This window comes from Arvicola amphibius, chromosome 5 (assembly GCF_903992535.2).
Source record: "Arvicola amphibius chromosome 5, mArvAmp1.2, whole genome shotgun sequence".
Taxonomy (NCBI): Eukaryota; Metazoa; Chordata; class Mammalia; order Rodentia; family Cricetidae; genus Arvicola; species Arvicola amphibius.
The window spans coordinates 160,043,768-160,069,343 of NC_052051.1; the positions used below are offsets into that span (position 1 = coordinate 160,043,768).

At 36.2% G+C, this 25,576-nt stretch overlaps 1 protein-coding gene across 1 annotated transcript in view; it reads right to left on the reverse strand.

Annotated features, from left to right (window-relative positions):
- Positions 1–11,994: 11,994 nt before the first annotated feature.
- The window catches only part of Dok6 (docking protein 6), a 309,537-nt gene continuing 295,955 nt past the window's right edge, over positions 11,995–25,576 (reverse strand). Inside the window, exon 8 of the mRNA XM_038331279.1 lies at positions 11,995–12,134. Within this exon, the coding sequence (XP_038187207.1) occupies positions 11,995–12,134 (140 nt within the window). The remainder of the gene's footprint in view (positions 12,135–25,576) is intronic.

The window sequence follows — 25,576 nt, forward strand, 5'->3', positions numbered from 1 at the left end:
ATTCTGTTGCTTTATTCTTCTTAGTTTTATTTAGAGCTGCCGATTGTGTCTGTGTTACACCTGTTGAAATCGTTTAACTGTTCTTAATGTTATTTGCTCTTCTCCCTGCTTAAGCTTGACTTTAAGAACTTTATACACATGGTTAACATTCAAATTAACTCTTTTCATGTCGTTTCAAAGATCCCATAAAATATAGTCTTCACATCTGTAAATCTTTTTTCTTAACAGGTTACTGGTTTGTAGATCTAGTTCAGTCTCTGGGGATCCATCTGTGTTTGAAGTTTGTTATAGCTGTAGGTGCTAAATTCCTTCAAATTCTTTGCTTTCCTTGGAACTTTATTATTACAGCTTGGTTTTGTTTTGTTTTGAGACATGATATAATGTATATCAGACAAAATTTGAACTTGCCATGTAGCCAGGGATAACTCTGGAGTTCTGATTCTCCTGTCTCTACTTCCTTAGTGCTTGAATTACAGGTGAACAACATGTGTGACTATTTTGTGCAATGATGAGGATCAAACTCAAGGTTTTTTCCCTCGATAAGCAAATAAATACTCTACCAATTGATATAAATCCCCAGTACTGTCTCCTAACTTGCATGCTATATTCACTTCCTGCCTTGTCCCAACTTTTCTTATGCTTCCACTAGGAAGATCTGATCCTGGCTTTTGTCCTATCTGACTTTCTTTAGTCTATGCTGCACTTTACATCATTTTAGTGACATAACTTTTGGGGTATACACAAACTGAACATGCACTTATTTTAAAGAATAACTATAAAATTAAATATAAGAGAAAATCTGAATCTCAGTTTAAATCATACTTTTCAGATTTCCTAATTATGCTTAAATCACCTTTAAGATTCATAAAACTTTGTAAATCCAAAAGTAGCAACTGGTTACAGAGATATTTTGTGTGAAGGTACAGAAACATCATATGTCAAGTCCACCCAATCAGTTAATACTGGAGCAGATAAACTGTTAGTCATGATGATTTATCACTGAGGTCAGTCCCAGGCACCAAATTTTGAGAACTTTTCTTTTTAAATTGCCAAAATATGTAGGCATATCAAAGGTTCCACAATAACTCAAAATGGAGTATAATAAAGGTTTGTTTATTTGGGGATCAGCTCAATATAGTGGTTGTAACTCCAAGTCCTCTGTGTGCACTGGCAACTGGGAACCAAATTCATCAGAAAAAGAAGAGACTGCTCGTGCTTTTTATCTGCACTTATAATACCTGAGACCATACACAAAATGGGTTGGTATCTAAGACTATTGGTGGAGACGTTCCTACATGCCCCTCTGTATGCTGTGAATATGTTTAATTACCATTGGTTATTTAAAATAAAACTGCTTTGGCCTATGGCAGAGAAGAATATAGAAAGGCAGGAAATCCAAGCAGAGATAGAGGAGGAAAGAAGACAGAATCAGGAAGATGCCTTGTAGCTGCCAAAAGAGAAAGACATCAGAACCTTACTGGTAAACTGTGAGCCTCATGGTAAAATATAAAATAATAAAAAAATGGGTTAATTTAAGATGTAAGAGCCAGCTAGATATATACCTGAGCCATCAACCAGTGTTGTAATTAATATAATTTTGTGTAATTATTCAGGTCTGGGTGGCCAGAAAATGAAAGAACATTCTCCACTTACAAACACTAGTGATCATCACACATCACCAGAGAAATATTGTCTAGGAATACCAACAAACTGAATGATCTTTAACTGACTACTCAATAGCAATGATCTGAAGTATTTGAGAGTATGTAGTGTTCTGATGTACTAGAAATTATATTGTAAGTCTTACAATTCCTACTCAACTCATTATAAATACAGCAATAAGATACTATCTCATGGGTATGGAATCTCCTGGATACCTAGGCCTTTTGATATTTCCTCTGGAGAGTTAGGAAAGACAATGTTACAGGAAGTATGGAGTTATATTTTGTTCACAAATGAAGTGAACATTTTATATTATATGCAATGCAATGATAATGTCACCTGTATTTTTAAATACTGCCAAGCACTGTTTAATGTCACAACATACCAAAAATAGCAATGGGCATTCTTTTACATACAACATTTTTTATGCAGTTTACAAATTCTACACATATAAAAATCCTACTGCTATTAACATTTTCCAGAAAAGTTCCTTAATGGTCCTTGAAAATTTGAATTTAGAATACAAATACAATTCCCTTCCACTATTGAGGAACTGGGTCAGATATGGGCTAGAAGGGCCAAGGAAGAAAGCTTAGTAAGACATTCAAAATTCATTCAATGTAACATTGTTCTTTCTGTTACAGCACTGAAAGTGAGTTGCAAACATTGTAGGCAGCAGCCTACCCCAAAATAACACTACTATATATTTGGAACCAAGAAGGAATGTGTAAAGCCAATGGTACTCCAGGGGCACTCAGTGAATAAGACCAGCCTAAGCTACTCACCTCCTTACATGTAGGTGATGTGCTCTGGAAAAGTGGCATTACATTGTGTCTTTGAACTTTAGCTCAGAGAAGATTCAAAACTATGAGACTGGAGTCTGAAACAACTATTTTTCCAATTGATTATCTTATAACTAGAGTTTACATGTATTCTGTGGAATTTTGATATATGGAATAGGCCTCTGTAATTGACACATATCTAGAGACTGATGCATGATAGAAACTTTCCAGGAGCACATTTGGGATTTTGTCAAAGGTAAAGTTGAAGATTTAAAAATGTGTGTCAATTATAGTTCCAATAATGAGAGATAATTATGTGATGTTATTTGCTGTTGATTTCTGACAATTATCTGTGATTGAAAAAAGCAGTTGGCTCAGTGAAAGAGAAGAGGCAGAAGAAAAGGAAGTGAAGCATGAAGAAAAAAGGAGTAGTAGGAGGAAGAAAGAGGAGAGTAAGGGGGAGAAAGAGGTAAGGGGAGTGGGGGAAGAAGAATGAAAGGATAGGAAGAAAGGGGAAGAGGAGTGGGAGGAAAAGGAGGACAGGGAAGAATGGGGAGGGGGAATCTGATCAGGATGACCTCTTGCTCTTCCTTATTTTCTTATTTCTAGTCATTTTGTGATCTAAGTACCACTTTGCAGTCAGAACCAGTCCCTAATATTGGCACATCTCAAAAATTATTAAAAGGAGGAAAGAACAAAAATCAGAAGATATTGCATGTCCTTTATTTGAAATTTGGAGGTAGCAAGAACTCAGTAAGCATTTAGTGATTGGCTAGACTTGGAGATCATTCTCAGCATCAATCAACAGCCAGATATTCTAATGCCTAAATAATAGGACAATTCACATTTTCATTGAATGTTAGATATTCTAGCCAGTTCTTGCTCAAACATTTTTTTAATAAGTCACCATATGGATACCAAAATTAGATCAATTTGTTTAACATATTTTTTGAGTAACTTGGAAACAGACATAGCTAGTTTGTTTGTATGTTACAAAAATAGTAGAGTAGTTGCTTTGGGACTGTACCCTGTGGCATATATTCATTAAATATTGTCTTGGATGTCAGCTCTAAGCTTATATAAACCATTACATTCTTCATAAAGATACTTTCCCCAGCAAAAATAAATAGTCTCCACGATCTTATTGTGACAAAGGGCTAAAAACCCCAGCAAATTTACATCATTAATTTCTTATGAAAATGGCACAAAATTGGTATTCAGAATCAATTGTGTTTTATTTGCTGTTTAGAAAGAATGGATATTGTCATTATCACTCCACTCTTAAGCTTTTTTTTCAAACCATGTAGCATCAAACAACTCTAGACATTTTTTTATTGTTTTTCTTACAAGTTTGTGTGGCTATAGTTCCTCATAAAGAGAACTTTAGCACTACTTGACTGTGTAATCAGGATACACAATTCAGTTTGGTTTCTCCAGAATTGAGAATCTTTCTTTAGTGACATGCATTCCTTAGAAGGGGAAATAATCATTAAGAAACTAACTATAAGGGCTCAGTTAATATTTAACCACCAAGTTTGAGAAACAGGCTCAGCAAATGTGTATGTAAATAGTGCTATATTCAAATGACAAAGACTGCTGTATCATGAGAAGAAAATTACCAAAGGAAATCATGGATCATCTCAACACTAGACAGTTAGCATTATATGAATTTTAATTTTGATGTCCAATCTTGCTGCCACATATTCATTTTAATTAATTTTCATTACCCTCAATGAGTGAGCAGAAAGATAGAAGAAAACCCAAAGTCTAATTGCATCACATTGTTTAATTCACTTATGCTTTCTGGGTGTCTTTTCACTTGTAATCAGACAATAAATATAATGATTGTATTGACATCGTTACTACTAATGTTCCATGATTTCTTCAAAGCAAATTCAACCCAATAGAATTCTAACTCTATTGCAATATAAGGTTAGAGAAATACTGGAAATTGATAGTAAATTCTCAGTAACCTTACAAATAATAAAGAATTCTCTTTAACTTTATTTTGAAAACCACAAGCTCATAAGCGATGAAAGAAGTTAACATTTTAAAGGTTAGCAAGATATGATTGTCAGAATTCTGTTTAATTACAAGGTTACATTCATCACATGACAAAAATGAACAGAAATAACTATTACAGTGCTAGGGAAGCCAAATAAATTATGGGTAAAGCTATTGAATTAGTTCAAAATTTCCTTCATGCAGAGTTGTGGTGAAAAATAATATATCAGATGTTTTACCCTTTTTAAAGTAATGAAACAAAATTTAAATTTGTGCAATTATGTTATCTTCTTTGTATCAATACCACTTGTGAATTTCTTGGAATTATAAGAACTCAATAATAATAGACTAAGTATATCTCCTAATGATTGAAATATGTAGAAAATGATAAATTAGGAAAAACAAATTCTTCAACTATGTACTTTTAGTGAAGGGCAAAAACCACACACACTAACTTAAAAACAACTGAAGTTCTTAATTTTATTATTGCCTTATAAAATTGTATGCTTAAAAACTCATATTTACTCTCCATGTACAGTGTTTTACTTTGCATTTTATTGAAAAGTTGAGTTTCAACTAATTTTTTAAGTCAGATATCCCTAGACTATTTATTTGGAATAGATTATAACTAGGAATAAGACATAGTAACTCATGTTTTACAATTGAAGTAAATTGTGGTGGAGGTTTATCTCTTAATCATGAATCAATGTCCTGTTAATTAATTTTACCAAAATTTTCATAATCATTATATTTGATCAACAACAAAAATGCTATCTCTTTATAACAACAAATCAACAGTAGAAGACTTTAGAAAGTATATACAAATTATTTAAATAAAGATTTACAAGAAGCAGAAATATAATGTACAATTTAGTATATTTTTGAGGTCCAAAGGGATAAATATTTTATAACAAATGATTCTTTAAAATAATAAGTGCCCACAGAAAACAGAGAGAGTGGGTCAAAAGTCAAAAGTCAAGAGTGTATCTGTGAATTTGAGTATGTGCGTTGGTTGGGGTGCAGAGGAAGGAACAAGGGAGCCATGGTCTTTTGTCCCCAGCAGTGAAGATGACACTGACTGTCCTTCACATTCAGAAACAGACAGGTTTGCTGCTGTGTGGTTCGTGTTCTGCCTCTTACAGCTAAAATAACAGTGTCTAAGAAATAGCAAAAAGCAAACTACATCATATAGCTCATCTCTAGTGTGGAGTTCCGTTTTTCCCTTTGGAAAGTAGATTAATCTAGCCATTAATCCACTTCTCTCTAGATATACTTTTTGTCCATATCAAGCATTGTTTATTGAGCTATGCAATAGATTTATGGATATGGATTTGACTGATCATATTTGTATATCTCATAATTATCATTTTCAGTTCTGATTTATGTTTAACATGAAAGTACTAATATCACTGTGTTGTTTACTTTGCCATCTTGTTAGTTTATCAAGTGATCTTTAATAAGTATGAATTTCTCAAGATTTGAGAGTGATTCTGCAGTAGCTTAAAATTAAATCATTTTTTTCTTGGAATTTGTGTTTATAAAATTCAAATACCTGATTCTTTTGAGATTATAGAAACCTTAAGTGACTTCAGTGATAGAATTTCATCCACCGTACCACTGCTGACAGCTCGGTAGCTTACTCTAGTGATAAATATTCTGTCTACAGAGAGAGTTGATTTTATGTGCTGAGTCTAAATCCATCCTGAGAGAGACAGATATTTAAGTTATTTGTATTATCCACTAAAATTTGTTCAGAAAGTGAAAACATTTTTTAAATAAATTATTTTTCCAATAATCAGCATGAACACTTCAGATTAGTGATGTTGGCCAAGAAAATTAAATAATTTAAAATTAAAACTTATTGTATATGTGAAATTACTACAGGGGATATTTCTATTACAAGTGAATTTTTCCTTTACAAATATTTACAAAATCATACTACATTAAGCTTGGGGACAGTATCTTAAACTATTTTTTTTCTTTTTCATCTAGATTTCAAATAATTTAAATAATTGCCTACTTAAGTGCATAAGGAAACACTTGATGGATATTAAAAATTCTATTCTCTCATTTTTTTGAGAATGGAAATTGTGAGGTTTTCGTGAATGAAGGTAGCCCATGTCATCAGCTATCTAACACAATTGTGACAAACGTCATTGACAAGGAACCATAATGTCCTCTGGGGGGATAAGGAACCCCAAACTAATAATCAAGGTTACCTTAGAGCTGTTAGTGGGGAAAAAACAACATGACAAAAAGTAATCAAAGAACAACAAAGAGTCTCCTTAACTTTTACTTTGCTTATTATTTGAGGTAATAAAGTACTTGATGACAATCTATAAATGGAAAAGCTTATAGCACTCAATGCCGTGAATTGCACACAAAGAAACTTTCTGCATATCCTTGGTGATGAGTCCAAGAGGAAGAAAAATGTAAAAAAGAAAGGCAAGCATTTCAACATACAAAGGCTTAAGTATTCTGAGGCCACATGCTATTCTCCTGTTTCCACCACGTTCTGCTGAGAGATGGGTGGAGCCAGGGAGCATTCACGGGTCTGAAACAGAAGAAAAGCATCCCCAGCTGTTTATTGCCTCTGAACAAATTACAACACCCACAGGTTTCAGTTTTCTTCCAGGGGAACATAAAGCAAATCCTTCACTCTGTATGACCTTTAAATTGCTGCTACTGCTTAAGCCTATCTAAAAAAAAAAGAGCCTGGTTTCTCAAGATTCTTGCACAAAACTTGTTCAACTATTTAAGCCTTTTTCTTTGAGAATGATTGTAGAAAAGTTTCAAGGTTCATATTGCTGAGTAAGAAAATGTGGGCTTGTGGTAGATACATACACAAAAAGGATCTTTCTAATCCATTTACAGAGTATGCAGATATGGTGATATGTGTTTCTCAGCACACACTGAGCAACCAGCCATTCTCACTGATAACACAATATGGTGAAATTCCCAAGAGATTGCTTTCAGAACGCAATTTCTGCATTGCTAAAACTGGAGGTTACATAGCTTCTTTTGTGTTAATTTTTTTCACAAACTGAAAATTGCAGTTGGTACTGTGCTTTCTATGCTTATGTCAAGACATAATGTGACTGTATATTTTTAACTTGCACATGATACTAGATGAATAGCAAGCAGTGTAGAAAGCAAAATCCTTACCACAAAGTATGAAGTTAGAATCTTGGAAAAGTAGGGTTCAAGAGTTATGCAGGTTGTGACAGTGTATTCTTTATCATTTTGCTCAAATTATCCTACTGATTGATCATTTCCCTTTGACTTTATTTCTTCCATGGGGAATTTAAATAAATTTCATAGCCTATGAATACATTATAAATTCCATAGGCTTGACATTAATTTGTGTAATATATTACTTTAAAAAATATGAGTACATACTCAAATGACACTTTTCTGGGTCTATTTTTGAGAAGGTGATTGTCCAAAGATTATGTAACTAATAATTGTAAAAAATAAGTTGTCATTGCACTATTTTGATAGTCACATTGATAGATTTGAAGCAGTCATTAACATTATATTTGTACTTTATAAGACATGAAAAATTAAAGGCCTAAACCTCAGGACCACTGAATGAATATTGCCCATTTATAGTGGTGTGTTAGAATAGTCAAGACTGGACTACAATTTTTTTACAATAATGTAGTTTCCTTAGCTTGTTTTCACTGTATAGCACTAATGGCTAATTTTTAAGTCGTTCCAGTAATCAAAGAAACAAATTATTCATGCTTTCTTCAAAGCAATATTTTGTGAGATCTTGGTCAAAGAATGAGGGTTAGACATTGATCTTTGTGATGTATTTTTAATATCCACTACAAGGATACCACATGCAATAAATAGGATTGTAAAGTCTACAGCTAACAGTGTGAAGGTACTGGTTACCCCACTGCTTCTATGTTAGATGAGAGATATGAATGGCTGGTCATTTTATAAGGAGGATGAATGATTTTCAAACAAAATATCCCAGTGAAGTCAAAAGAACTACACACTGGAGCTAGTAGTCTAGACACTAGAACAAGGAAATGTTTAGTCCTAATAAATATGCTTCTCTTCTTTTCACATGCTCTATCAAACAACATATTACCTAATATATGAAACAATGGTTTAATTCTGAACCAGCAAAGGCTCACTCTAGATATCTATTTTATATTTTATTAATTTTGAATTATGGCAGTGGCCAGAAGCTACTGATTCCAACTGGTCTATGTATATTATTACTGAGTGCCTATTTTTTCTTCAGTCACTTGGTGAAAAATGTGGTTTTGTACAAACCCCCATGCCACCAGAATTGTAAAAATCATGGACCAAGGTTTTTACTCTGTATATTTAACACAATGATAAGTATGTGTTACAGGTTGTATGTATATTATCAGAAGAAAAGTACTAGGGTAGAAAAACCAAATCTCATAAAATATTTAAGTGAAATGTGTATACCTTCAGGTTTGGTTTGCTTCTAGAAGAGACTTTATTATGCCTGTCAGCCTTCCTCTTCACTGGTCTCTAACAACTTGGTATAGGTATAGTAACCTTCTTATCGCTCTGTATAAATCTGAGTGGAAGCCCAACTGAGTCACACTCAAAAGGGGCCAAAAGATTTCTTTGGTGCATAGCAGTCTCTCCCTCACAATAAGAAAGTCACAAGTACATTTAGGGTATAATACAATTTATGAAGGGAGAATAGTTTGTAAAGTATAGAGGCGTCTTCAATCAAGAATCTACAGGCTCTGGTGGGCTAACACATGCCCATAGCCATTCTAGTAACTGTGGTGGAATGGTTTTATGAGGCTCCAGGAGACTGTCAAAAATATCTTTCCATCTTTGGTTTTTATAGTCATCTGTTTGTCTCTTTTAATACAATGAACACTGCCTCATGTTAAGAATATTAGGGTACTATAAATTCTCTTGCTGCTTTCTTAGCAGTTTTGACTTAGCTAAAAGTTTTAAATATACTCAGAGGATTATGCTAGAATAAAGCTCCTAAAAATGTATCATGAAATATTTTTACAGTATTCTTCTCAATATGGTGAGATTATGTTAAAGCCTAAGAAGGTACCTCTCTCACACACTTTTTTGTGACTTTATTTTCAGAAAAGAAGTTGATCTAAACTTATACATGATTTTTGGTTCCTTCTCATTGATACTCATTGTTAGTAACCAAATGGTGAAGCTATTTTATGCGGGTACTTGTCGCCCACCAGAGAAACACAAGAGCAGACTCGTAATTAGCAGAATCCCACTGGACTTGCTATCTGTGCTTCTGGCACATTGATAAAGCTGAGATGTGAATCAAGGCCCCTCAGGGCCTTTCCCCATAAGTCCCTTGAAGAAACTCGTGGTCTCTAAGCAACAGCTCGACTCAGTGAGCCAGGACAAGGCTTGCTCCAATGGCCACACTAGGAACTGTGCTCCAAGAGTCTCAGCTCAGAGTTGCTCTGATATATTTACTAATGGCATGTCTATAGAAGATGCCGTGTGTTAAAGAAACTTAGAGGCATTAACCCTGAAGAGCTGGATTCCAGGGAAGGCTGCCTTCTCTCTCAGAAGGACTCAGTCATTTGCTCTTCTGCTGTGTCAGCAAAATTAACAGTGTAGAGTTTGGCTAATTTTCTTTTTATCCCTGAAGGCTTACGATAATTATTTTTCACGGCAACATTAACTCTTATGATTAGTCTCTTTATGAGGTTTTCATACCTATCTGAGTGATTTGGGGAGTGTAGGTAGTTGCAGTAAGTGCACATTTATCAAGAAGGAATGCATAACCACTCAGTAGACTCAGTAGTAATTCACTGAAAGGAGTTGTCAATCTGCTCACAAGCTATGGATCAGGGTGAATGAAATCTATATTTTTTTGAGATAAGTTTCTCTTTAGCTTTGGAGCCCATCCTGGAACTAGCACTTGTAGACCAGGATGGCCTGGAACTCATAGAGATTCGCCTGCCTTTGCCTCCCAAGTGCAGGGATTAAAGGCATGAACCACTACTGCCTGGCTCAGGGTGAATGAAATCTTAACAGGGATCAGCAAAAAGGTACCCTTTTAGTAGACTAAGTTCGGTAGAACATTTTGCTATCAAAGAAAAAGTCAGGTTTTCCTCTTGCTTGACCTTGACCTTCGGTCCAGGAATCTGATCTGGATTCCTTGACAGATATCTGGTTTAGGCACGTGACACCAGGTGAGTCAGTAATTTATATTTTCACTCACTAAATTATGGTCAAAATATGTCTGTGTTGACCTGAAGTAGCCAAACTTTCTCTCTTCGAGAGGAATTTTCCATTTCCCTCCAAACTTGGATATTGTCATGTTGTAGAACTGAAAAAAATTGCAAGCCAAACATTTTTTTTTCTTTCTATCCCAACCAATTGAGTTCAGGACAAGAAAAATTTAAGCCATGCAAGTTCTGATTCCATAGCAAATGCCAAGCCCCCCAATGACCCATGCAAAAATTCCTCTGTGAAACTTAAAACATCTACTTTCATGTATCATTTGTTCTTCTTTTAACTGCAAGATAGCTGAGTTCCTTTTCACTGTAGCTTTGTGTCTTTCTCAAACATTTTGGAGTTGGAGATTACACCAATTTCTCAAGTAGCTCAGATGGAAGAAACAGTCAATGACAAAGCAACATCAACCAGACAGACAGCATAATGGACACTTAGGGCAGCTGGGCTGGTAATTTTGTTTCCAAAATGCTTCCTTCTTTTGTTTCTGCTCATAATCCTCATAGGATCAGAGTGGGCTACAGAGATACTGTTGTTAGTAGGGAGACTTTTTCATTTCCTAACAGCACTAATTTAAAAACAGCTATTCAACATAATTTTAATGTGACAAATTAGTTTTCAATAATTTAAGTGAGCATATCCTGTCACCCTTAGCACATTTGATATATCCTAATCTATAGATGGATATAGTAATATCCTACATACACAGACACACAGACACATAGACATACAGACACCCCCCCCACACACACACACACACTCGAGCTACAGGGTCCTTCTTAATAGCATATTATAATTTAACACCCCTTTAATTGTCACTGGGCTTCTTTACATGGAGAGTTATGATGCCATAAGTAAAGATTACATGATTTGTTTCTGTCAAAATCGAAAAAGCCACAGAGCTTAGAGTGGGTCATTATTTTGTTTAAAGACTGGCCCTGTGTCGAAACAGGAGCAAACAGTCTTAAGGACAAATGTTGGTGACCCCAACCAGGCACAAACTAGAGTGGGCAAATTTCCCAGTGCCAAGGCTTCTGCTACTGTCAGACACAAAGAATTTTTCTTATTGAAATGAGTGTTCATATTATTGAATTTTTTTTGTAAAACATAGATTTCCCCCATAGAAATTCAATAAATAAAGGACTTTACCACTGAATCAAGGAAGCAGAACTCCAGTTTTTAACCTTTCAGTTGGGACTAGGCCCTACCAATGTTAATTTGTACTGCAATTGATCTTCCAGGATACACAGGGCGAAATGACCCCATGGCAGATCCAGGGCAGACTCTTTTGCTGGTCAGTGGTGGCCTCTGTATATCACTGAATGAGGCTGGAGCTATAGCTGAATCCATAGCTGCTGGACCGAGACAACGGTGGCTGAGCCTCTTCACTCTGTTCTGCAGCATAACTTGGAAATGTCTGTGCCCTGGACATCTTTGATGAGCCAAACCCATGACCTGGGGAGGGGGAAAGGAAAGCTGTATTAAGAAACACATCAGAATAAGGAAACGGTATCTGTAGAAAACAGTACAAATAAATCTAACCGAAGACTTCAAACCTATATCAAGCTTACAAGAAGGATGGCAAGAATCTAGGCTTTGGTACCCGGATTCTTTTTCTTTACCCCAATACTGGGAATTAAATATAGGGCCTCTCATATGCTAGTCAAAGTATTTAACCCAGCTCTCTTTTTTACTTTATGGTACTGAGTAAGCTGCCAAGGCAGATCATGAAGTTCTGATCCTCCTCCTTTAGTCTCCGAATTAGCTTTAATTACAGTCTATGCTACCATGTCAGGCTTTATTTCTGGGTCTTGATGAGCTAAGAAAATATTGAGGACTCAGTATTTTTCCCAACTACATCTTTCCTAGAATTATGGACATCCAGAGAGCTAGGCTAATATTTAGACTCTAAACATTCCCTTCTTCAACCTTTGAAATGAGAGCAGAAATCCTTTCCCTAGAAAGGTACTTCTGACAGAAAGCCTGTTCTTTTTTTAACCTTCCCTTATATCTTATATTCAATTTTTAAAAACAGAAAAAGAAAGAAAGAAAGAAAGAAAGAAAGAAAGAAAGAAAGAAAGAAAGAAAGAAAGCTAATGGAATGCTTTCTTTAAAGCATCTGGGAATAGACACTTTGGATTTTGCCCTCATCAGTAATAACCAATTACCAAAATTATTTTACAGTAATAGATTAGGGATTCTAGTTTCTCCCGGGAACTTAGTGAGTCCCTTTAACTGATGAATATCTTGGTTTACCAAGGTAATCTGCTTCGATGCTAGCAAAAGTGACTTAAAAGTTGACTCTTACACAAAATATACCCCAAGAAAATCCTGCACATAAATTTGGCTGTTTAGCTGATACCTTGTGCTAAAAATTTTTCTAATGCCAATCGAAACAAAAGTGATTGCTTAAAATGTGCCAGGATGTTCACATAAGTGCAAAGATTATATATATATGTATATATATATACATATATATATATATGCTTTAGAAAGACTTTCCAATAGTTGTCTCACTCTTTTTATATCCAGTATTCTTTGTGCTTGAGGGTGGTTTGTACCTGATGACGGAAACGAAGCATTTAGTGAGGCAGAAGAAAAATAGATCCTGTATGTGCTGCCCTTTCAGAGTTTATATTGTACTCAAGAAATGAAATGCAGTTAATTTGATTTGTGCTTTATCTGATCTCTTGGGAGAAGAATTCAGAGAACACTATCTATTAACATAGAAACATGGGGCATTCATTGTCATAGCCCCTTTGTGGCCCTGTCCTTTGCAATGTCATAGGCTCAAAGCCAGTTTCACTGCCACATGCTTGATGACTCCCAAAATATCCTTGCAGTGTGGAAAGCTTGAGATCCAGGGAGAAAGTCCATAGGAACTGGGTAATTAAAGGCTAATTGAAATTGGTAAAACAGCCTAAATGTTCAAAAAAATTGTGAGATAGAAATCTTGCTTTCTAGCAAGAAATTGTTCTAAATTTGCTGGTCTTATTTTTCTGGTGACCAGGGATTGGGAAGAACTAGAAACAAGTTGCCTGTATAGCTTGGAGGAGGAAGAGTAGAACATCTTTCCAGTCCTTCTTGGGGGTGTCTCTTGTATCAGGTACACTTGAGCTTTTTGAACCTTTTGCTTCTACAGTTCTTCCTGTAACTGAATCTATGCTATAGTGTGATACACTAAGCTGATCTGCATCGATAGCTACTAAAATGGTCTGAAAGCTGAGTTGTTGACACTTAAAGTCCTGTGCTCCTCTTTTCCTTCCTTAGTGTGTTCATGCTTTGGAAGAGGTATCATTACACTTGGTTTTGTGCATCTACCTCACTTGCCATTAGCTACTTTACTTTCACCTATAGGTCTCTCCATTAAATTGTAAAATTTCAGCTAGATGCATCTGCTCTTTCCTCCTGAGGACTCTGATTGGTGTGGGAAGTCCTGTATATGTGCTGCTTTTATTGGTTAGTGAATAAAGAAGCTGGCTTGGCCTGTAATGGAGTAGAGTAGAGCTAGGTGGTGATGGGGTTGAGGGGATAACACACTAAACTGAATTGTGGGAGAAAGAAAGAAGAGTTAGGGAGACGCCAAGGAGCTGCCAAAGGGGAAAGATGCACCAGCTGTAACATTGCCAGTAAGCTACAGCCACGTGGCGATATTCAGATTAATGGAAATGGGTTAAATTAAGATGTAAGAGCTAGCCAATAAGAAGCTAGAGCTAATAGGCCAAGCAGTGATTTAATTAAAACAGTTTCTGTGTGGTTATCTTGTGTCTGGGCAGCCAGAAGTGAACAAGCACCCTCTTACTACATCTGATAATACAAAAAAGGAATCATGAAAATGAAGCAGAGAAACAAGAAAAGCGGGGAGAATTCTGAGACAGGTGGTTGATGAAGGCCTTTCAGGAGATGTTAGAGATTGGTTATGGAAAGGAAAAGAGAGAACTTAAAGGAGAGGCTCAAAGTTAAAGGAGTGTTAAAGAGTTAGGATTTTGATGGCAGGCAACGCCAGTCAACATGCTGCCCCAGCTTCTTTTTTGTCTGCCATTAACTTTGAGGGATATAACTTAGCTCTGGATTTCTTGGTTTCTTGATCTGAAATCAGATGATGATAACAAAGGCACTTAACTTATATTGTGGCTTTAAACATTAAGTCAGTGAGCTAGCTTGTGCCAAATACAGTCATCCAATAAAAAATTAAATGTGGTTCTGTGGTAGTCTTCATGAGTCTCACTGTCCCAGGAGGAAGAACACACTTTCTATTGGTTGTATGAGCATTAAGTAAATCAATACATAAGAAGGCATCTGGGACAGTAGGTATGTCCTAAATGTTAGTTAGAATAGTTAGTGAAGGCTTGAAAGGAGGTGCTATATCTTGCCACTGAGCTGATGTAGTAAAATGTATTATTATTTTGTCATTTTTTTGCCTCTTTATCTTACCATTGACTAATGAGTATTCATAGTTCTTTTAACTAGGAACATTGTGTTTATCAGCATATAGCATCTGGAAAGTCTTATATTAAAAACATGCATGCTCTTGGGCCTAGAGAAATGCTCTATGTTTAAGAGTGTATACTGCTCTTCCATGGGACCCAAGTTCTGTTCCTAGAACTCATGCCAGGGAACTAAAAACCGCCTGTGACTTCAGTTCCAGAGGACCTGATGACCCCTTTAGGTTTCCAACATGGTAACTGCACTCAAGGCCACATACTGACTCCCGTTCCCACATATGCATATAATTAAAAATAAATTAGATATTTTAAAAAGAATACACTCTTAGATTTGGTTTAATGCAACTTCTATTAAAATATATAAATAATCCGAAGAAATCAGATGCATACCTTTAATTCATGTCACTCAGGCTGAAAGTGAAGGCTTAAGTTGAAAATAAAGACTTTCTTATGAACAAAGGATTTTCCTTTTAATTCTATAATATTGACCATAAAAAGCAGATAAGACAATGGATATTTACCAAAGTTCAACTAAAAAAGTCTACAGGAAACAATATATCTTTAGAGGGGGGGCCTGGCTTTACAGAGCTGATCAACGGCCTTGAGAAAGATGGTCAGGCAAGAAGAGCATACTACAAGTACCAAGTGCCTAGTTTGCTCTGCTAATGCTAGACAGAACCAGAGGAGAGGTAGGTAGTAAAACTACACATGTCCATCCAGCTCTCCAAACTGATTCCCCTTCACAGATGAACAGTGTATTTCTCACTACTACAAAGGAATTCATAGACAAATTGAACTTTGCTGTACTTTTGGGACCTCATTGTCCCATATGAGGAGGGCATATTATACATAGGTATTATGGAAAATAAACAAATTGACACATATGATTGGTGAAAGCCAGAAGAAACTGAAGATAAGCGCTTAATGCTAGTTTTCTTCCCCTTTTCTTCACAGAGTGTGCTCACACTCTTGCCATTCTCTGTTTGGCATCTGCGTTCCCTTACCATCTTAATGTGCTACCTCTTACTATGATGTGTTTTGAATCTTATTCTCTCTCAAGGTCACCAGTGGTTTTTTTTTTCCTACTCTGTGAATCATTTCTGGTTAACTGGAAATTAGTTTATGACTTTGTTTTACTTCAATTTTTCCTTACTTCAGAGAGCTCACAAATTATCCTAATCAACAAAGTAACATACCTCAACCAGAACTGAATATATGAAGGCTGTTTGATAAAGACAATAAAAATGAACAAAGAGAGAAATAATTAGGCCCCTTTTCAGCATTCATTGGAATCGTGCCCTTACGCAGTGTTGATGAAAGCAAAAAACAACAAACAGAGACCGCGAGGCTTAAATTAACAACTCAGTGAAAAGACCTGCTCATCCTAGTGACGAGGATGAGTGAAGCACTTTGTCAGCTTTCCCCCATTTGGTCATACAAGCAGATAAGGTGATATACACTAAGGGTGTCTGCACAGTGCTGCAAATTAAAAGCAACAGATCTGCTAATAATGATGTCTATTTTAAAAATCCTCTTGAATGTTTATTTTCCTTCTAGCTTTAGTAGTCACGTCTGCTTTTCTAGAAAATGATATTTTTGTTCAAATGTTCCGTGTTTCTAAGGTGTTGATGACTATATTTACCCAGTGGGTTCAAATATCCTCTGACATGGTAATTGTATGTGCACCTACCAAACCTAATCTGCTTAGTTTCACTCTAGAAGGAAGATTGTAAGTTTGGTATAGAGTCATTTAGTTCATTTGCTTTATTCTAACAGCATTATTCCGGGAAATGAAGAACATCACATAACAATAAAGACACAATGAGTGCCTACTTTAAAAGGAGCTTCCCTGCTGGATCCCCAAATGCCCAAACTAGCAATGAAGTGGAAAGTGTACAAATGTAGTAGAAAATGGCAGCCAAGCTGGGGCGCTGGAGTTAGGATTCTTATGTAGAAAAGCTGAGGAGAGGAAAGGAAGAAGACAAACATGATGCTCTCTTCTGCCAGTAATTAAAAAGTGTGTTATCAGCAGTTTTGCTGAACTCCCCCAACTTGACTGACATCTGGTTTTCTATCTTTATTAACCAACTCTAGTTTCAATGTAAATTCTAAAGTAAATTGCTTTCATGGAAGCCAGAAAGATTCCTAAGCATAAAGCTTTTGGATACTTGTTGGTAAAAGGAAGTGACCTTGATACAGACACTTAATAGTTTATGCTTAAAATGTTTGTTAGAATCTTCAGGAGCTGAAAAGATGTTGTTACTTTAAGTAATAAAACAACATAAGAGTTAATAGTATAATAAATGAGTTGGGGAAGTTCTCTGGTGAGAAAGGAAACATGGGGTAAAAGGATTTATAAAAACGTAGGCTGGATACTCAGGAGAGATACTGTCTTTAACAAATACCTTCTAGCCACTAGCATACAGAAGAGTGGGGAGGCTGCACCCATACAATGGAGAGAAGAGAATAGAAGGAAAAACAGGTGACTCAGAGCTAGGTTGTCTGAGTGGACTTACCTCAGTGTCTTGTGTCCAAAGGAGGGTTTTAAGTTATGTTTAATACTTGACTGTTAATCTTAAATCTAAGTGAAAGCTAAAACCATACTAAAGTTAGATACAACCAACAGTTCCAACATATCTCAAAAATTAACCAAAAGGGATAAATTATATATAGATATGCTGAGATTCATTGCCAACATTTCTTCTATAAACTGTATTTGACTTTTATTCAGTTTTTAGTAGTTGAAATTGAAACCAGTGTTAATTTGGGCTTGATCTTTGTGGTCTCTTTTTTTTTCCAGTTTATTTATTTTTTATTAAAAATTGCCATCTCCTCCCCTCCTCCTCCCCCTTCCCTCCCCTCCCCTCTACCCATACCCCCACTCCCTCCCTCTCCAGGCCAAAGAGCCATCAGGGTTCTCTACACTATGTTGAGTCCAAGGTCCTCCCAACTCCCTCCAGGCCCAGGAAGGTGAGCAACCAAACTGACAAGGCTCACACAGAGCCCGTCCATGTCGTAGAGACCAAGCCCATCGCCATTGTCCATGACTTCTCGGTCAGCCTCCACCATCAGCCACCCTCAGAGAGTCCGATTTGGTCGCATGTTCCATCAGTCCCATTCCAAGTGGACTTGGTGGTCTCCCATTAGTTCTGTCCTGCCATCTCAGTGGGTGAACGCATCCCTCATGGTTCTGACATTCTTTCTCATGATCTCTCTCCTTCTGCTCCTCATCAGAACTTTGGGAGCTCAGTCCGGTGCTCCAACGTGGGGCTCTGTCTCTATCTCCATCCATCGCCAGGTGAAGGTTAAGGCTCATAGTGAGCCCGTCCACCTACCCCAGGACCCAGCAATCCCACTCTTGGGAATTTACCCAAGAGATGCCCAATCATATTACAAAAGCATCTGTTCAACTATGTTTATAGCAGCATTATTTGTAATAGCCAGAACCTGGAAACAACCTAGATGCCCTTCAGTGGAAGAATGGATGAAGAAAGTGTGGAATATATACATATTAGAGTACTACTCGGCGGTAAAAAAACAATGACATCTTGAATTTTGCATGCAAACGGAGGGAAATAGAAAACACCATCCTGAGTGAGGTAACCCAGGCCCAAAAAGATGAACATGGGATGTACTCACTCATAATTGGGTTCTAGCCATAAATAAAGGACATCGAGCCTATAATTCGTAAAAATCCTAGAGAAGCTATATAAGAAGGTGAACCCAAAGAAAAACATATAGTTATCTTTGTGGTCTCTTAGAGTACTTCTGAAATTCCTATTGAGATGTGTTCTTTAAGGTACTCAGGTTACATAAATGAGATTCTCATCAATGTGTTTGGTATCATCTAGTTCTTCTATTTGAAGTAAAAGGGAGAATACAGATAAATTCTCTTTCTAAGATGAAATGCCCATATTTCCTGTATTTTGAACATGGAATTCTTGGTTCTCAGATTTTCAGATTTTCAATGAATTATGTTCCTGGTTTTCCTGAGTTTCCAGCTTGCAGATACCATATTAAGGGACTTCCTTCTTTACAACCAAACAACTCCCAATTCTAACTAAATTGTTTTTATACCATTCTTTTGGTACTCTTTTTCTGCCTGTTTGATTAGAAGATATCAGTTGTCCCTAAAAATCTACTGTGCCAAATCCTGGGTCCTAAGCTGTTGGTGCTTCAGATTTTGATGAAATTAGCATCCTTAATTTTGGAATGCTAATTTCATCAATGAATGAGCTTGTTGTTGATTTAATAATCTATGGGCTCTTGGAAAGGGATCCTAAGAATGACAGCCCAGCCACATGGGTAAGGCTCAGGCCATGTTGGGCGCCAAAATGTACGTATATTAAAAAGGTCCACAATAGCCCAGAATGGAGTATAATAAAGGTTTATTTGTTTGAAGCTAAAGCTCACAGTAAGGGTAGAGATCCAATGTTCTCTGTAGGTGCTTGAATCTTGGAACCGAATTTAGCAAAAAAGGGGTCATACATGTTTTTCATCCACATGTATAGTACCTCAGACCATGCCCAAATGGACTGGTTTCTAAAAGCTATTGGCTGAAGGAATTCCCACTACACCTAAGAGAAGGAAGTAGGTCACTGGACTATGGCTATGCCTTTGAAGAATATACCTTGTCCCTGGTCACCATTTTCTGCTTTATACTGCTGAAAATTGAGTCCCCTTCCTTCATTATGTTTTTTTCTGTGATATTTCTGCCTTGAATTATGCCTAAAAGCAATGGAGACAGTCAATTACATGCTGAAACCTTTAAAACCACACATAAATAACCCCACCTTCTGTTAATTCCTTTGTCAGGTATTGTATTATAGCAACAAACAACTGACTTACACAATTTATATATATACATATACATATATATAAACATATATGTATATATGTATATATATGTATATATATGTTTATATATATGTATATGTATATATATATATTCATTTTGCATGTAGACAAACTAAATAAGGCCTACAGATGTTTAACAATTCCTAAAATGTTGGTTAGGGTAGGTATCACAACCCATTTTCCTAACAAATGAAATTGCCTCTAAATTTTGTTCCACTTCCTCACAGAGGCTCTTTAGAAACATATCTTACTTTGTTAAAAGATAATCAAATATCAGTTTTTACAATTCAGCTCCTAAATACTTTACCTAAGTGCCTATAAAATAATGAAGTAACCGTGAATGAACAAAATCAATTCTAGAAATGAAGCTATGTCCTAGTTTACTAAGGCTGCCCTAAATATATTTCAGCATGTGTGAGAAGCCTCAGTAGTTCATAGTCTCAGTTTTTGGTGCTGCAACCTGGTGAGGATTATGGTCTTCTGAGGTCACTCTCCTCCAGAAGTTAGCCTCTGTTTTGGAATTACAGTTGGCCATATTCTTTTTTCTGTGTGTACATGCCATTAAAACCATCACTTTTTTGAGGAGATTCATTGTACTTCATGAATCCTACCCATATTACCTCGTTTTATCTCAACTGGCTCTTTAAAGGTCCTTCCACCAATGGCATTCTCATGGGGCATTTGGGATTTAACCTATATATTTTCAAAGAACACAATTCTGCACACACACACAAAATCTATAAAGTAAAATGAATCAAGAGATAACATAAGAGCAAAAGTGTACTATCTTATTTTACGCAATTATACAGAATACCTGAGACAATATGCTTATAAGAAAAGAGATTTAACTCATTGAGCCAGAGGCTGAAAATACAGAAAGCATAACATTAGATCTGTTGAGGATATTCTTGGTTGTAATGTGTCTGGTGGTGCTCAGGATAGATCTGCATGCACAGTGATCATATGGGAAGGAAAAAACACACTGGACCCTTATAAGAATCATGTTGATTCTTTCCAAGTACATGTCCTCGATTATCTAACAATTTCATATTAGGATCTGCCTGTAAGGGTCCCATTGTTTCTTAGTATCATCATATCTTGGACCAAACCTCCAACATTTAAACCTTGAGGGACACACTCAAATCATATCCAGTCCATAGAGCCAATAGATGACATTTTTGTTTTTCAGAGGAACTATGCTTGTTCCCTAGTTTTAAGATATACTTGTTGGACATAAGTGAGCGTTTTCCTGGCCTTTCTCTTTGGGTTATTTGTACCTGTTTATGAGGTAATATAGTGCAGTTTAAGATTGCATACAATGTAGCTAGCATTCTTGTACTTTCTTAGACCACCAGCCCACAAATAATGACATGCAGACTTATTTTGAAAGCTTGGCCTTTAGCTTTTTCTTATCCCAACTAGCTCTTACAATTTCATTAACCCATAATTTTTAATCTACATTCTGCCACATAGCTCAGTTACCTCTCCTGTACCATATGTCTGACTTTGTCTCAGTCTCCCCCTGTATTATCTCCTTCCCCAGAAGTCCCACCATTACTCTCCTGTCTAGCCCTTGGTCATTCACCTCTTTATTACATCAATCACAGTGGCATATCTTCACCCAGTGTAAACAAATATTCCAAAACAATACAATAATTAAGCACAACAGCATACTTTCATCCTTCCTAATATAAACAAACAAACAAACAAGCAATCAGCAAAAAACTCACCAGGAAGTGGTGGCTCATGCCTTCAATACCAGAATTTGGGAGGAAGAGATGGGCAAATCTCTGAGTTCAAGGTCAGCCTGGTCTACAGATTGAGTTCCAGGACAGTCAGGGCCACACAGAGAAACCTTGTTTTGGAAAACCAAAAAACAAGCAAAACAAAACAAAACAAAATAAATAAATAAAAACAAAACCAACAAGAAAATCCCTTAGGCCATGATCTTTCTGATCTAAAGCATTAAAATGCCCAGAGGGCAGAAAAGTACTTTTCCAAAGTTCAAGTATAAGAATTTACACACAACTTATGGATGTATAGAGTTTTTCCTTTTAGAAATATATTTAAGTGTGTGTGTGTGTGTGTCTGTGTGTGTGTGTGTGTGTGTATGTTTGTGTGTGTGTGTCTTTTAGTATGCCAAGTGTGTGTGAGAGTTACAGATGCCAGAAGAGGGTGTTAACTCCTTTGAGACTGGAGTTACAGGTCCTTGTGAACCTCCAATTTGGGTGTCAGGAACTGACTTCAAGGCCCTTGGAAGAGCAGCAAGTACTCTTAACTGTGGAACCATTTCTCTAACTCCATGATTTACTTTTTGTTAATTTCCTTTTGCCACACAAAGCACCTAAAACTACAATTTTAAAAATAGATCTATTTGAGTTTTCTGGGTTTAGGGCTTAATAAAAATATTCTCTTCTTTACAAAAATATTAAATTCTTTCCTTTACCTTTTCCCAATATTTGTATTAATTATTTTCTCCCGTTTGCTCTTGAACTTATGGGAAATTTACTTGGGTTAATGCTCTCCATTAAGTACATCTTATTGTGTAGTGGCCAGGTGCATGAGTTTGAAAGACTAACTGTGTTAAGATCCAGCTTTCACTAATTCTCTTGGTGTGCCTGATGTTCCCTAACTATCAAGTCCCTCAAGTTTCTCAGCATTGTGATAGTGTTCATAATAGTTCCTACTAATAGAATATGTACTGAGTTAACTCGCTGTGCCGGCTAATAGCTAATTACCATATGCTAATACACAAAAGCAGAGACAATAAGTACACTTTCTTTTTTTTTTTTTCTTAACCCATCAGATATAGTCTTGTTGCATGGGTTTGACTGAATGATCTTTAATTGAAGATGATCAATCCACTAGGGTCTTTTTTCTTTTTTTCGTTTTGGTATTTGAGACAGGGTTTCTTTGTAGCATTTGGAACCTGTCCTGGAACTTGTTCTGTAGACCAGGCTCATCTCAGACTCACAGAGATCTGCCTGTGTTTGCCCACCAAGTGCTGGGATTAAAGGTGTGCACCACTTCTGCTCAGCACTGTCGCACTCTTTAAAAAGAATCCTTTCCCCTCTCTCAATACCTCCACGGATTGAGGAGGGACTTGTGTTCATCTTCCATCTTCATGTTGGAATTTTGTCTGTCCTGAGCCTGCACAGTTGTGCATGTTCAGGAAAGTACTGTGAGTTCATGTATGCAAATATCCTACTGTGCCCAGAAAACATTAGATACCTTCCACTACCTATGGTTCTTACAATCCTGATTCATCTTCCACTTCCAATGATTCCTGAGCCTTGGGAGAAGAGAGTATGATACTGGTATTTCATTTAGGGCTGAGCATTCTGCAAGCTTTTATTTTCTATACACTGACCAGTTGTGGGTCTCTGTTAATTACCATCTAATGCAAAAGGAAGCTTCTCTGATGAGGGCTGAACTAATCAATGGGTAAAACGATAAGTCATTAGGAGTTGATTTAAAGTTACAGCCATTTAGCAGAGTAGTAGTGATAAGTTTTTTAGTAGAGCCTATAACTTTTCTGATTAGAGGTTCTTGGTCCCAGTAATGGGTCAGATATGGGTTACACTTTGTGGAGTGCAACATTAATCCAAGCAGAAAGTAGTTGATTACTTCCATGATAATTAATGCCACTATTGAGCCAATGGGTGTGTCTTACCAGGCTGGTCACAGACATGGCTTGAATTGTTTTAAATATTTCTGAATTACTCTCCTTATTCCCTGGGATCCTTGTTGTTTAACTGTTTGAGTACTGTCTTTATAATGTTAGAGTCTAGTTTCACATTATTTTTTTCTTGCCTAATTTTGTTCGGGGTTTTTAATTTATTTAACTTTTACTTACAAACTTAACAGAGTTACAGGAAAATTAATCTGTTATAACTTAAACTTGTAACAAGTTTTTCATCTCCTTTATTTTCTACTGTTTCTTGTCTTTCATGTGCAAACATACAAAAATATAATATTTACTGCTATTATTATTATTATTATTATTGCTGTTATCATTAAAGTTATGGACTTGTTTCACAGATGGATATCTGAACATTCTTTAAAAATTTAAAAAATATTCAAATGCATAGTGATGTGAGAGTCCCCTCTGTGTGTTGCTTGTATTGGTTAATAAATAAAGAAACTGCCTTGGCCTGACAGGGCAGAACTTAGGTAGGTGGAGAAGACAGAACTGAATTCTGGGAGGAAGAAGGCAGAGAGATGCCATGGATCCATGGCTGGAGGTAGATAGCTGAAATTTTCTGGTAGGCCACGACCTCGTGGTGATATACAGATTGGTAGAAATTGGTTACATAAAGATGTAGGAGTTAACCACTAAGAAGCCAGAGCTAATGGGCCAAGCAGTGTTTCTGTTTTTTTTGTTTTGTTTTGTTTTCCCCCATGCACACCACAAGAGGGCGCAAAACCTCGGGACAGATGGCCGAAAGCCACCCTTTCTCAGCCGGGAATTGAACTTTGGACCTCTGGACACGCAGGCGCCCGGTTTAGCCGCTGAGCCACCACTCAGCTCACCAAGCAGTGTTTTAATTAATACAGTTTCTGTGTGGTTATTTTGTGCTGCTAGCCAGGCAGCTAGGATGAACAAGCAGCCTCCTTGCAGCATGCATAGTGTTTAGTTTATGTAGCATTCAGTCATAAGTAGACAGGTGGTTTAAAAATAGCAAGATACTGATAAATATCAGCTATGATGTAACTTTAGTATGACTAAAATGCTTTAATTTAATAAAATAGAATTACATTTTAATAGCCATTTCATACATTTTTCATAACAAAAATAGTTTTATAAATTTTCTAGTTGCTGTAGCATCCATTTATTTCTGTTTCTTGCATTTAATTTGTCTTATATTCTAGTTCTTATAATTACTTACTGGGATAATAATTTTCTACAACTGTGTTCTCTTTATGAAAGCTAGCTTAACTCTTTACTCTTAGCAGATGGAGAATCCATTTGAATAATTATAGGCTTTACAAATACTCTACGGCAGCCAGTAAAATGGCAAATATTAAAAAGGAATAACTTAAACTGAGTGACATGAATACAGAATGCATGAAATGAAAATCCATTAGTGTTGATGTACAAAATAAATGGCAAATAACCCACAGTGATAAATTCAAATTGTTCTAAAAGTATGTTTTATCTTTTTCAAAGGGTTATTTATAAAATTTGAGTAGAGAAAAAATAAAGTATAGGCTATATATTGGCTTTCATTTGTGAGCATGCTGGCAGTTTTGACAATCAAGGAACTATCTATGATTATCAATATATCCAGTTCAGATAGCGACCTGAATGTTATACTCAGTTGTTTAATACATTTACTGAAACATCACATTAAGGTTATACAAATTAAGGACAAGAGAATTCATATCAACTAATGATCCCTAAAATTGCAATTAATAAGTAACAGGAAAATTCTGTTTGCTGCAAATAAACATCTTTTTCTGAGAATGAAACATCTTATATAATAAATGATTAGATTTGCCTTGTGATGATAATGTTATATGTAGAATTCTCAAATGCCAAGTAAATTTGTATGGGGTGGGTTTTCAGAAGTCAGTCTAAATGGAACATCAGGG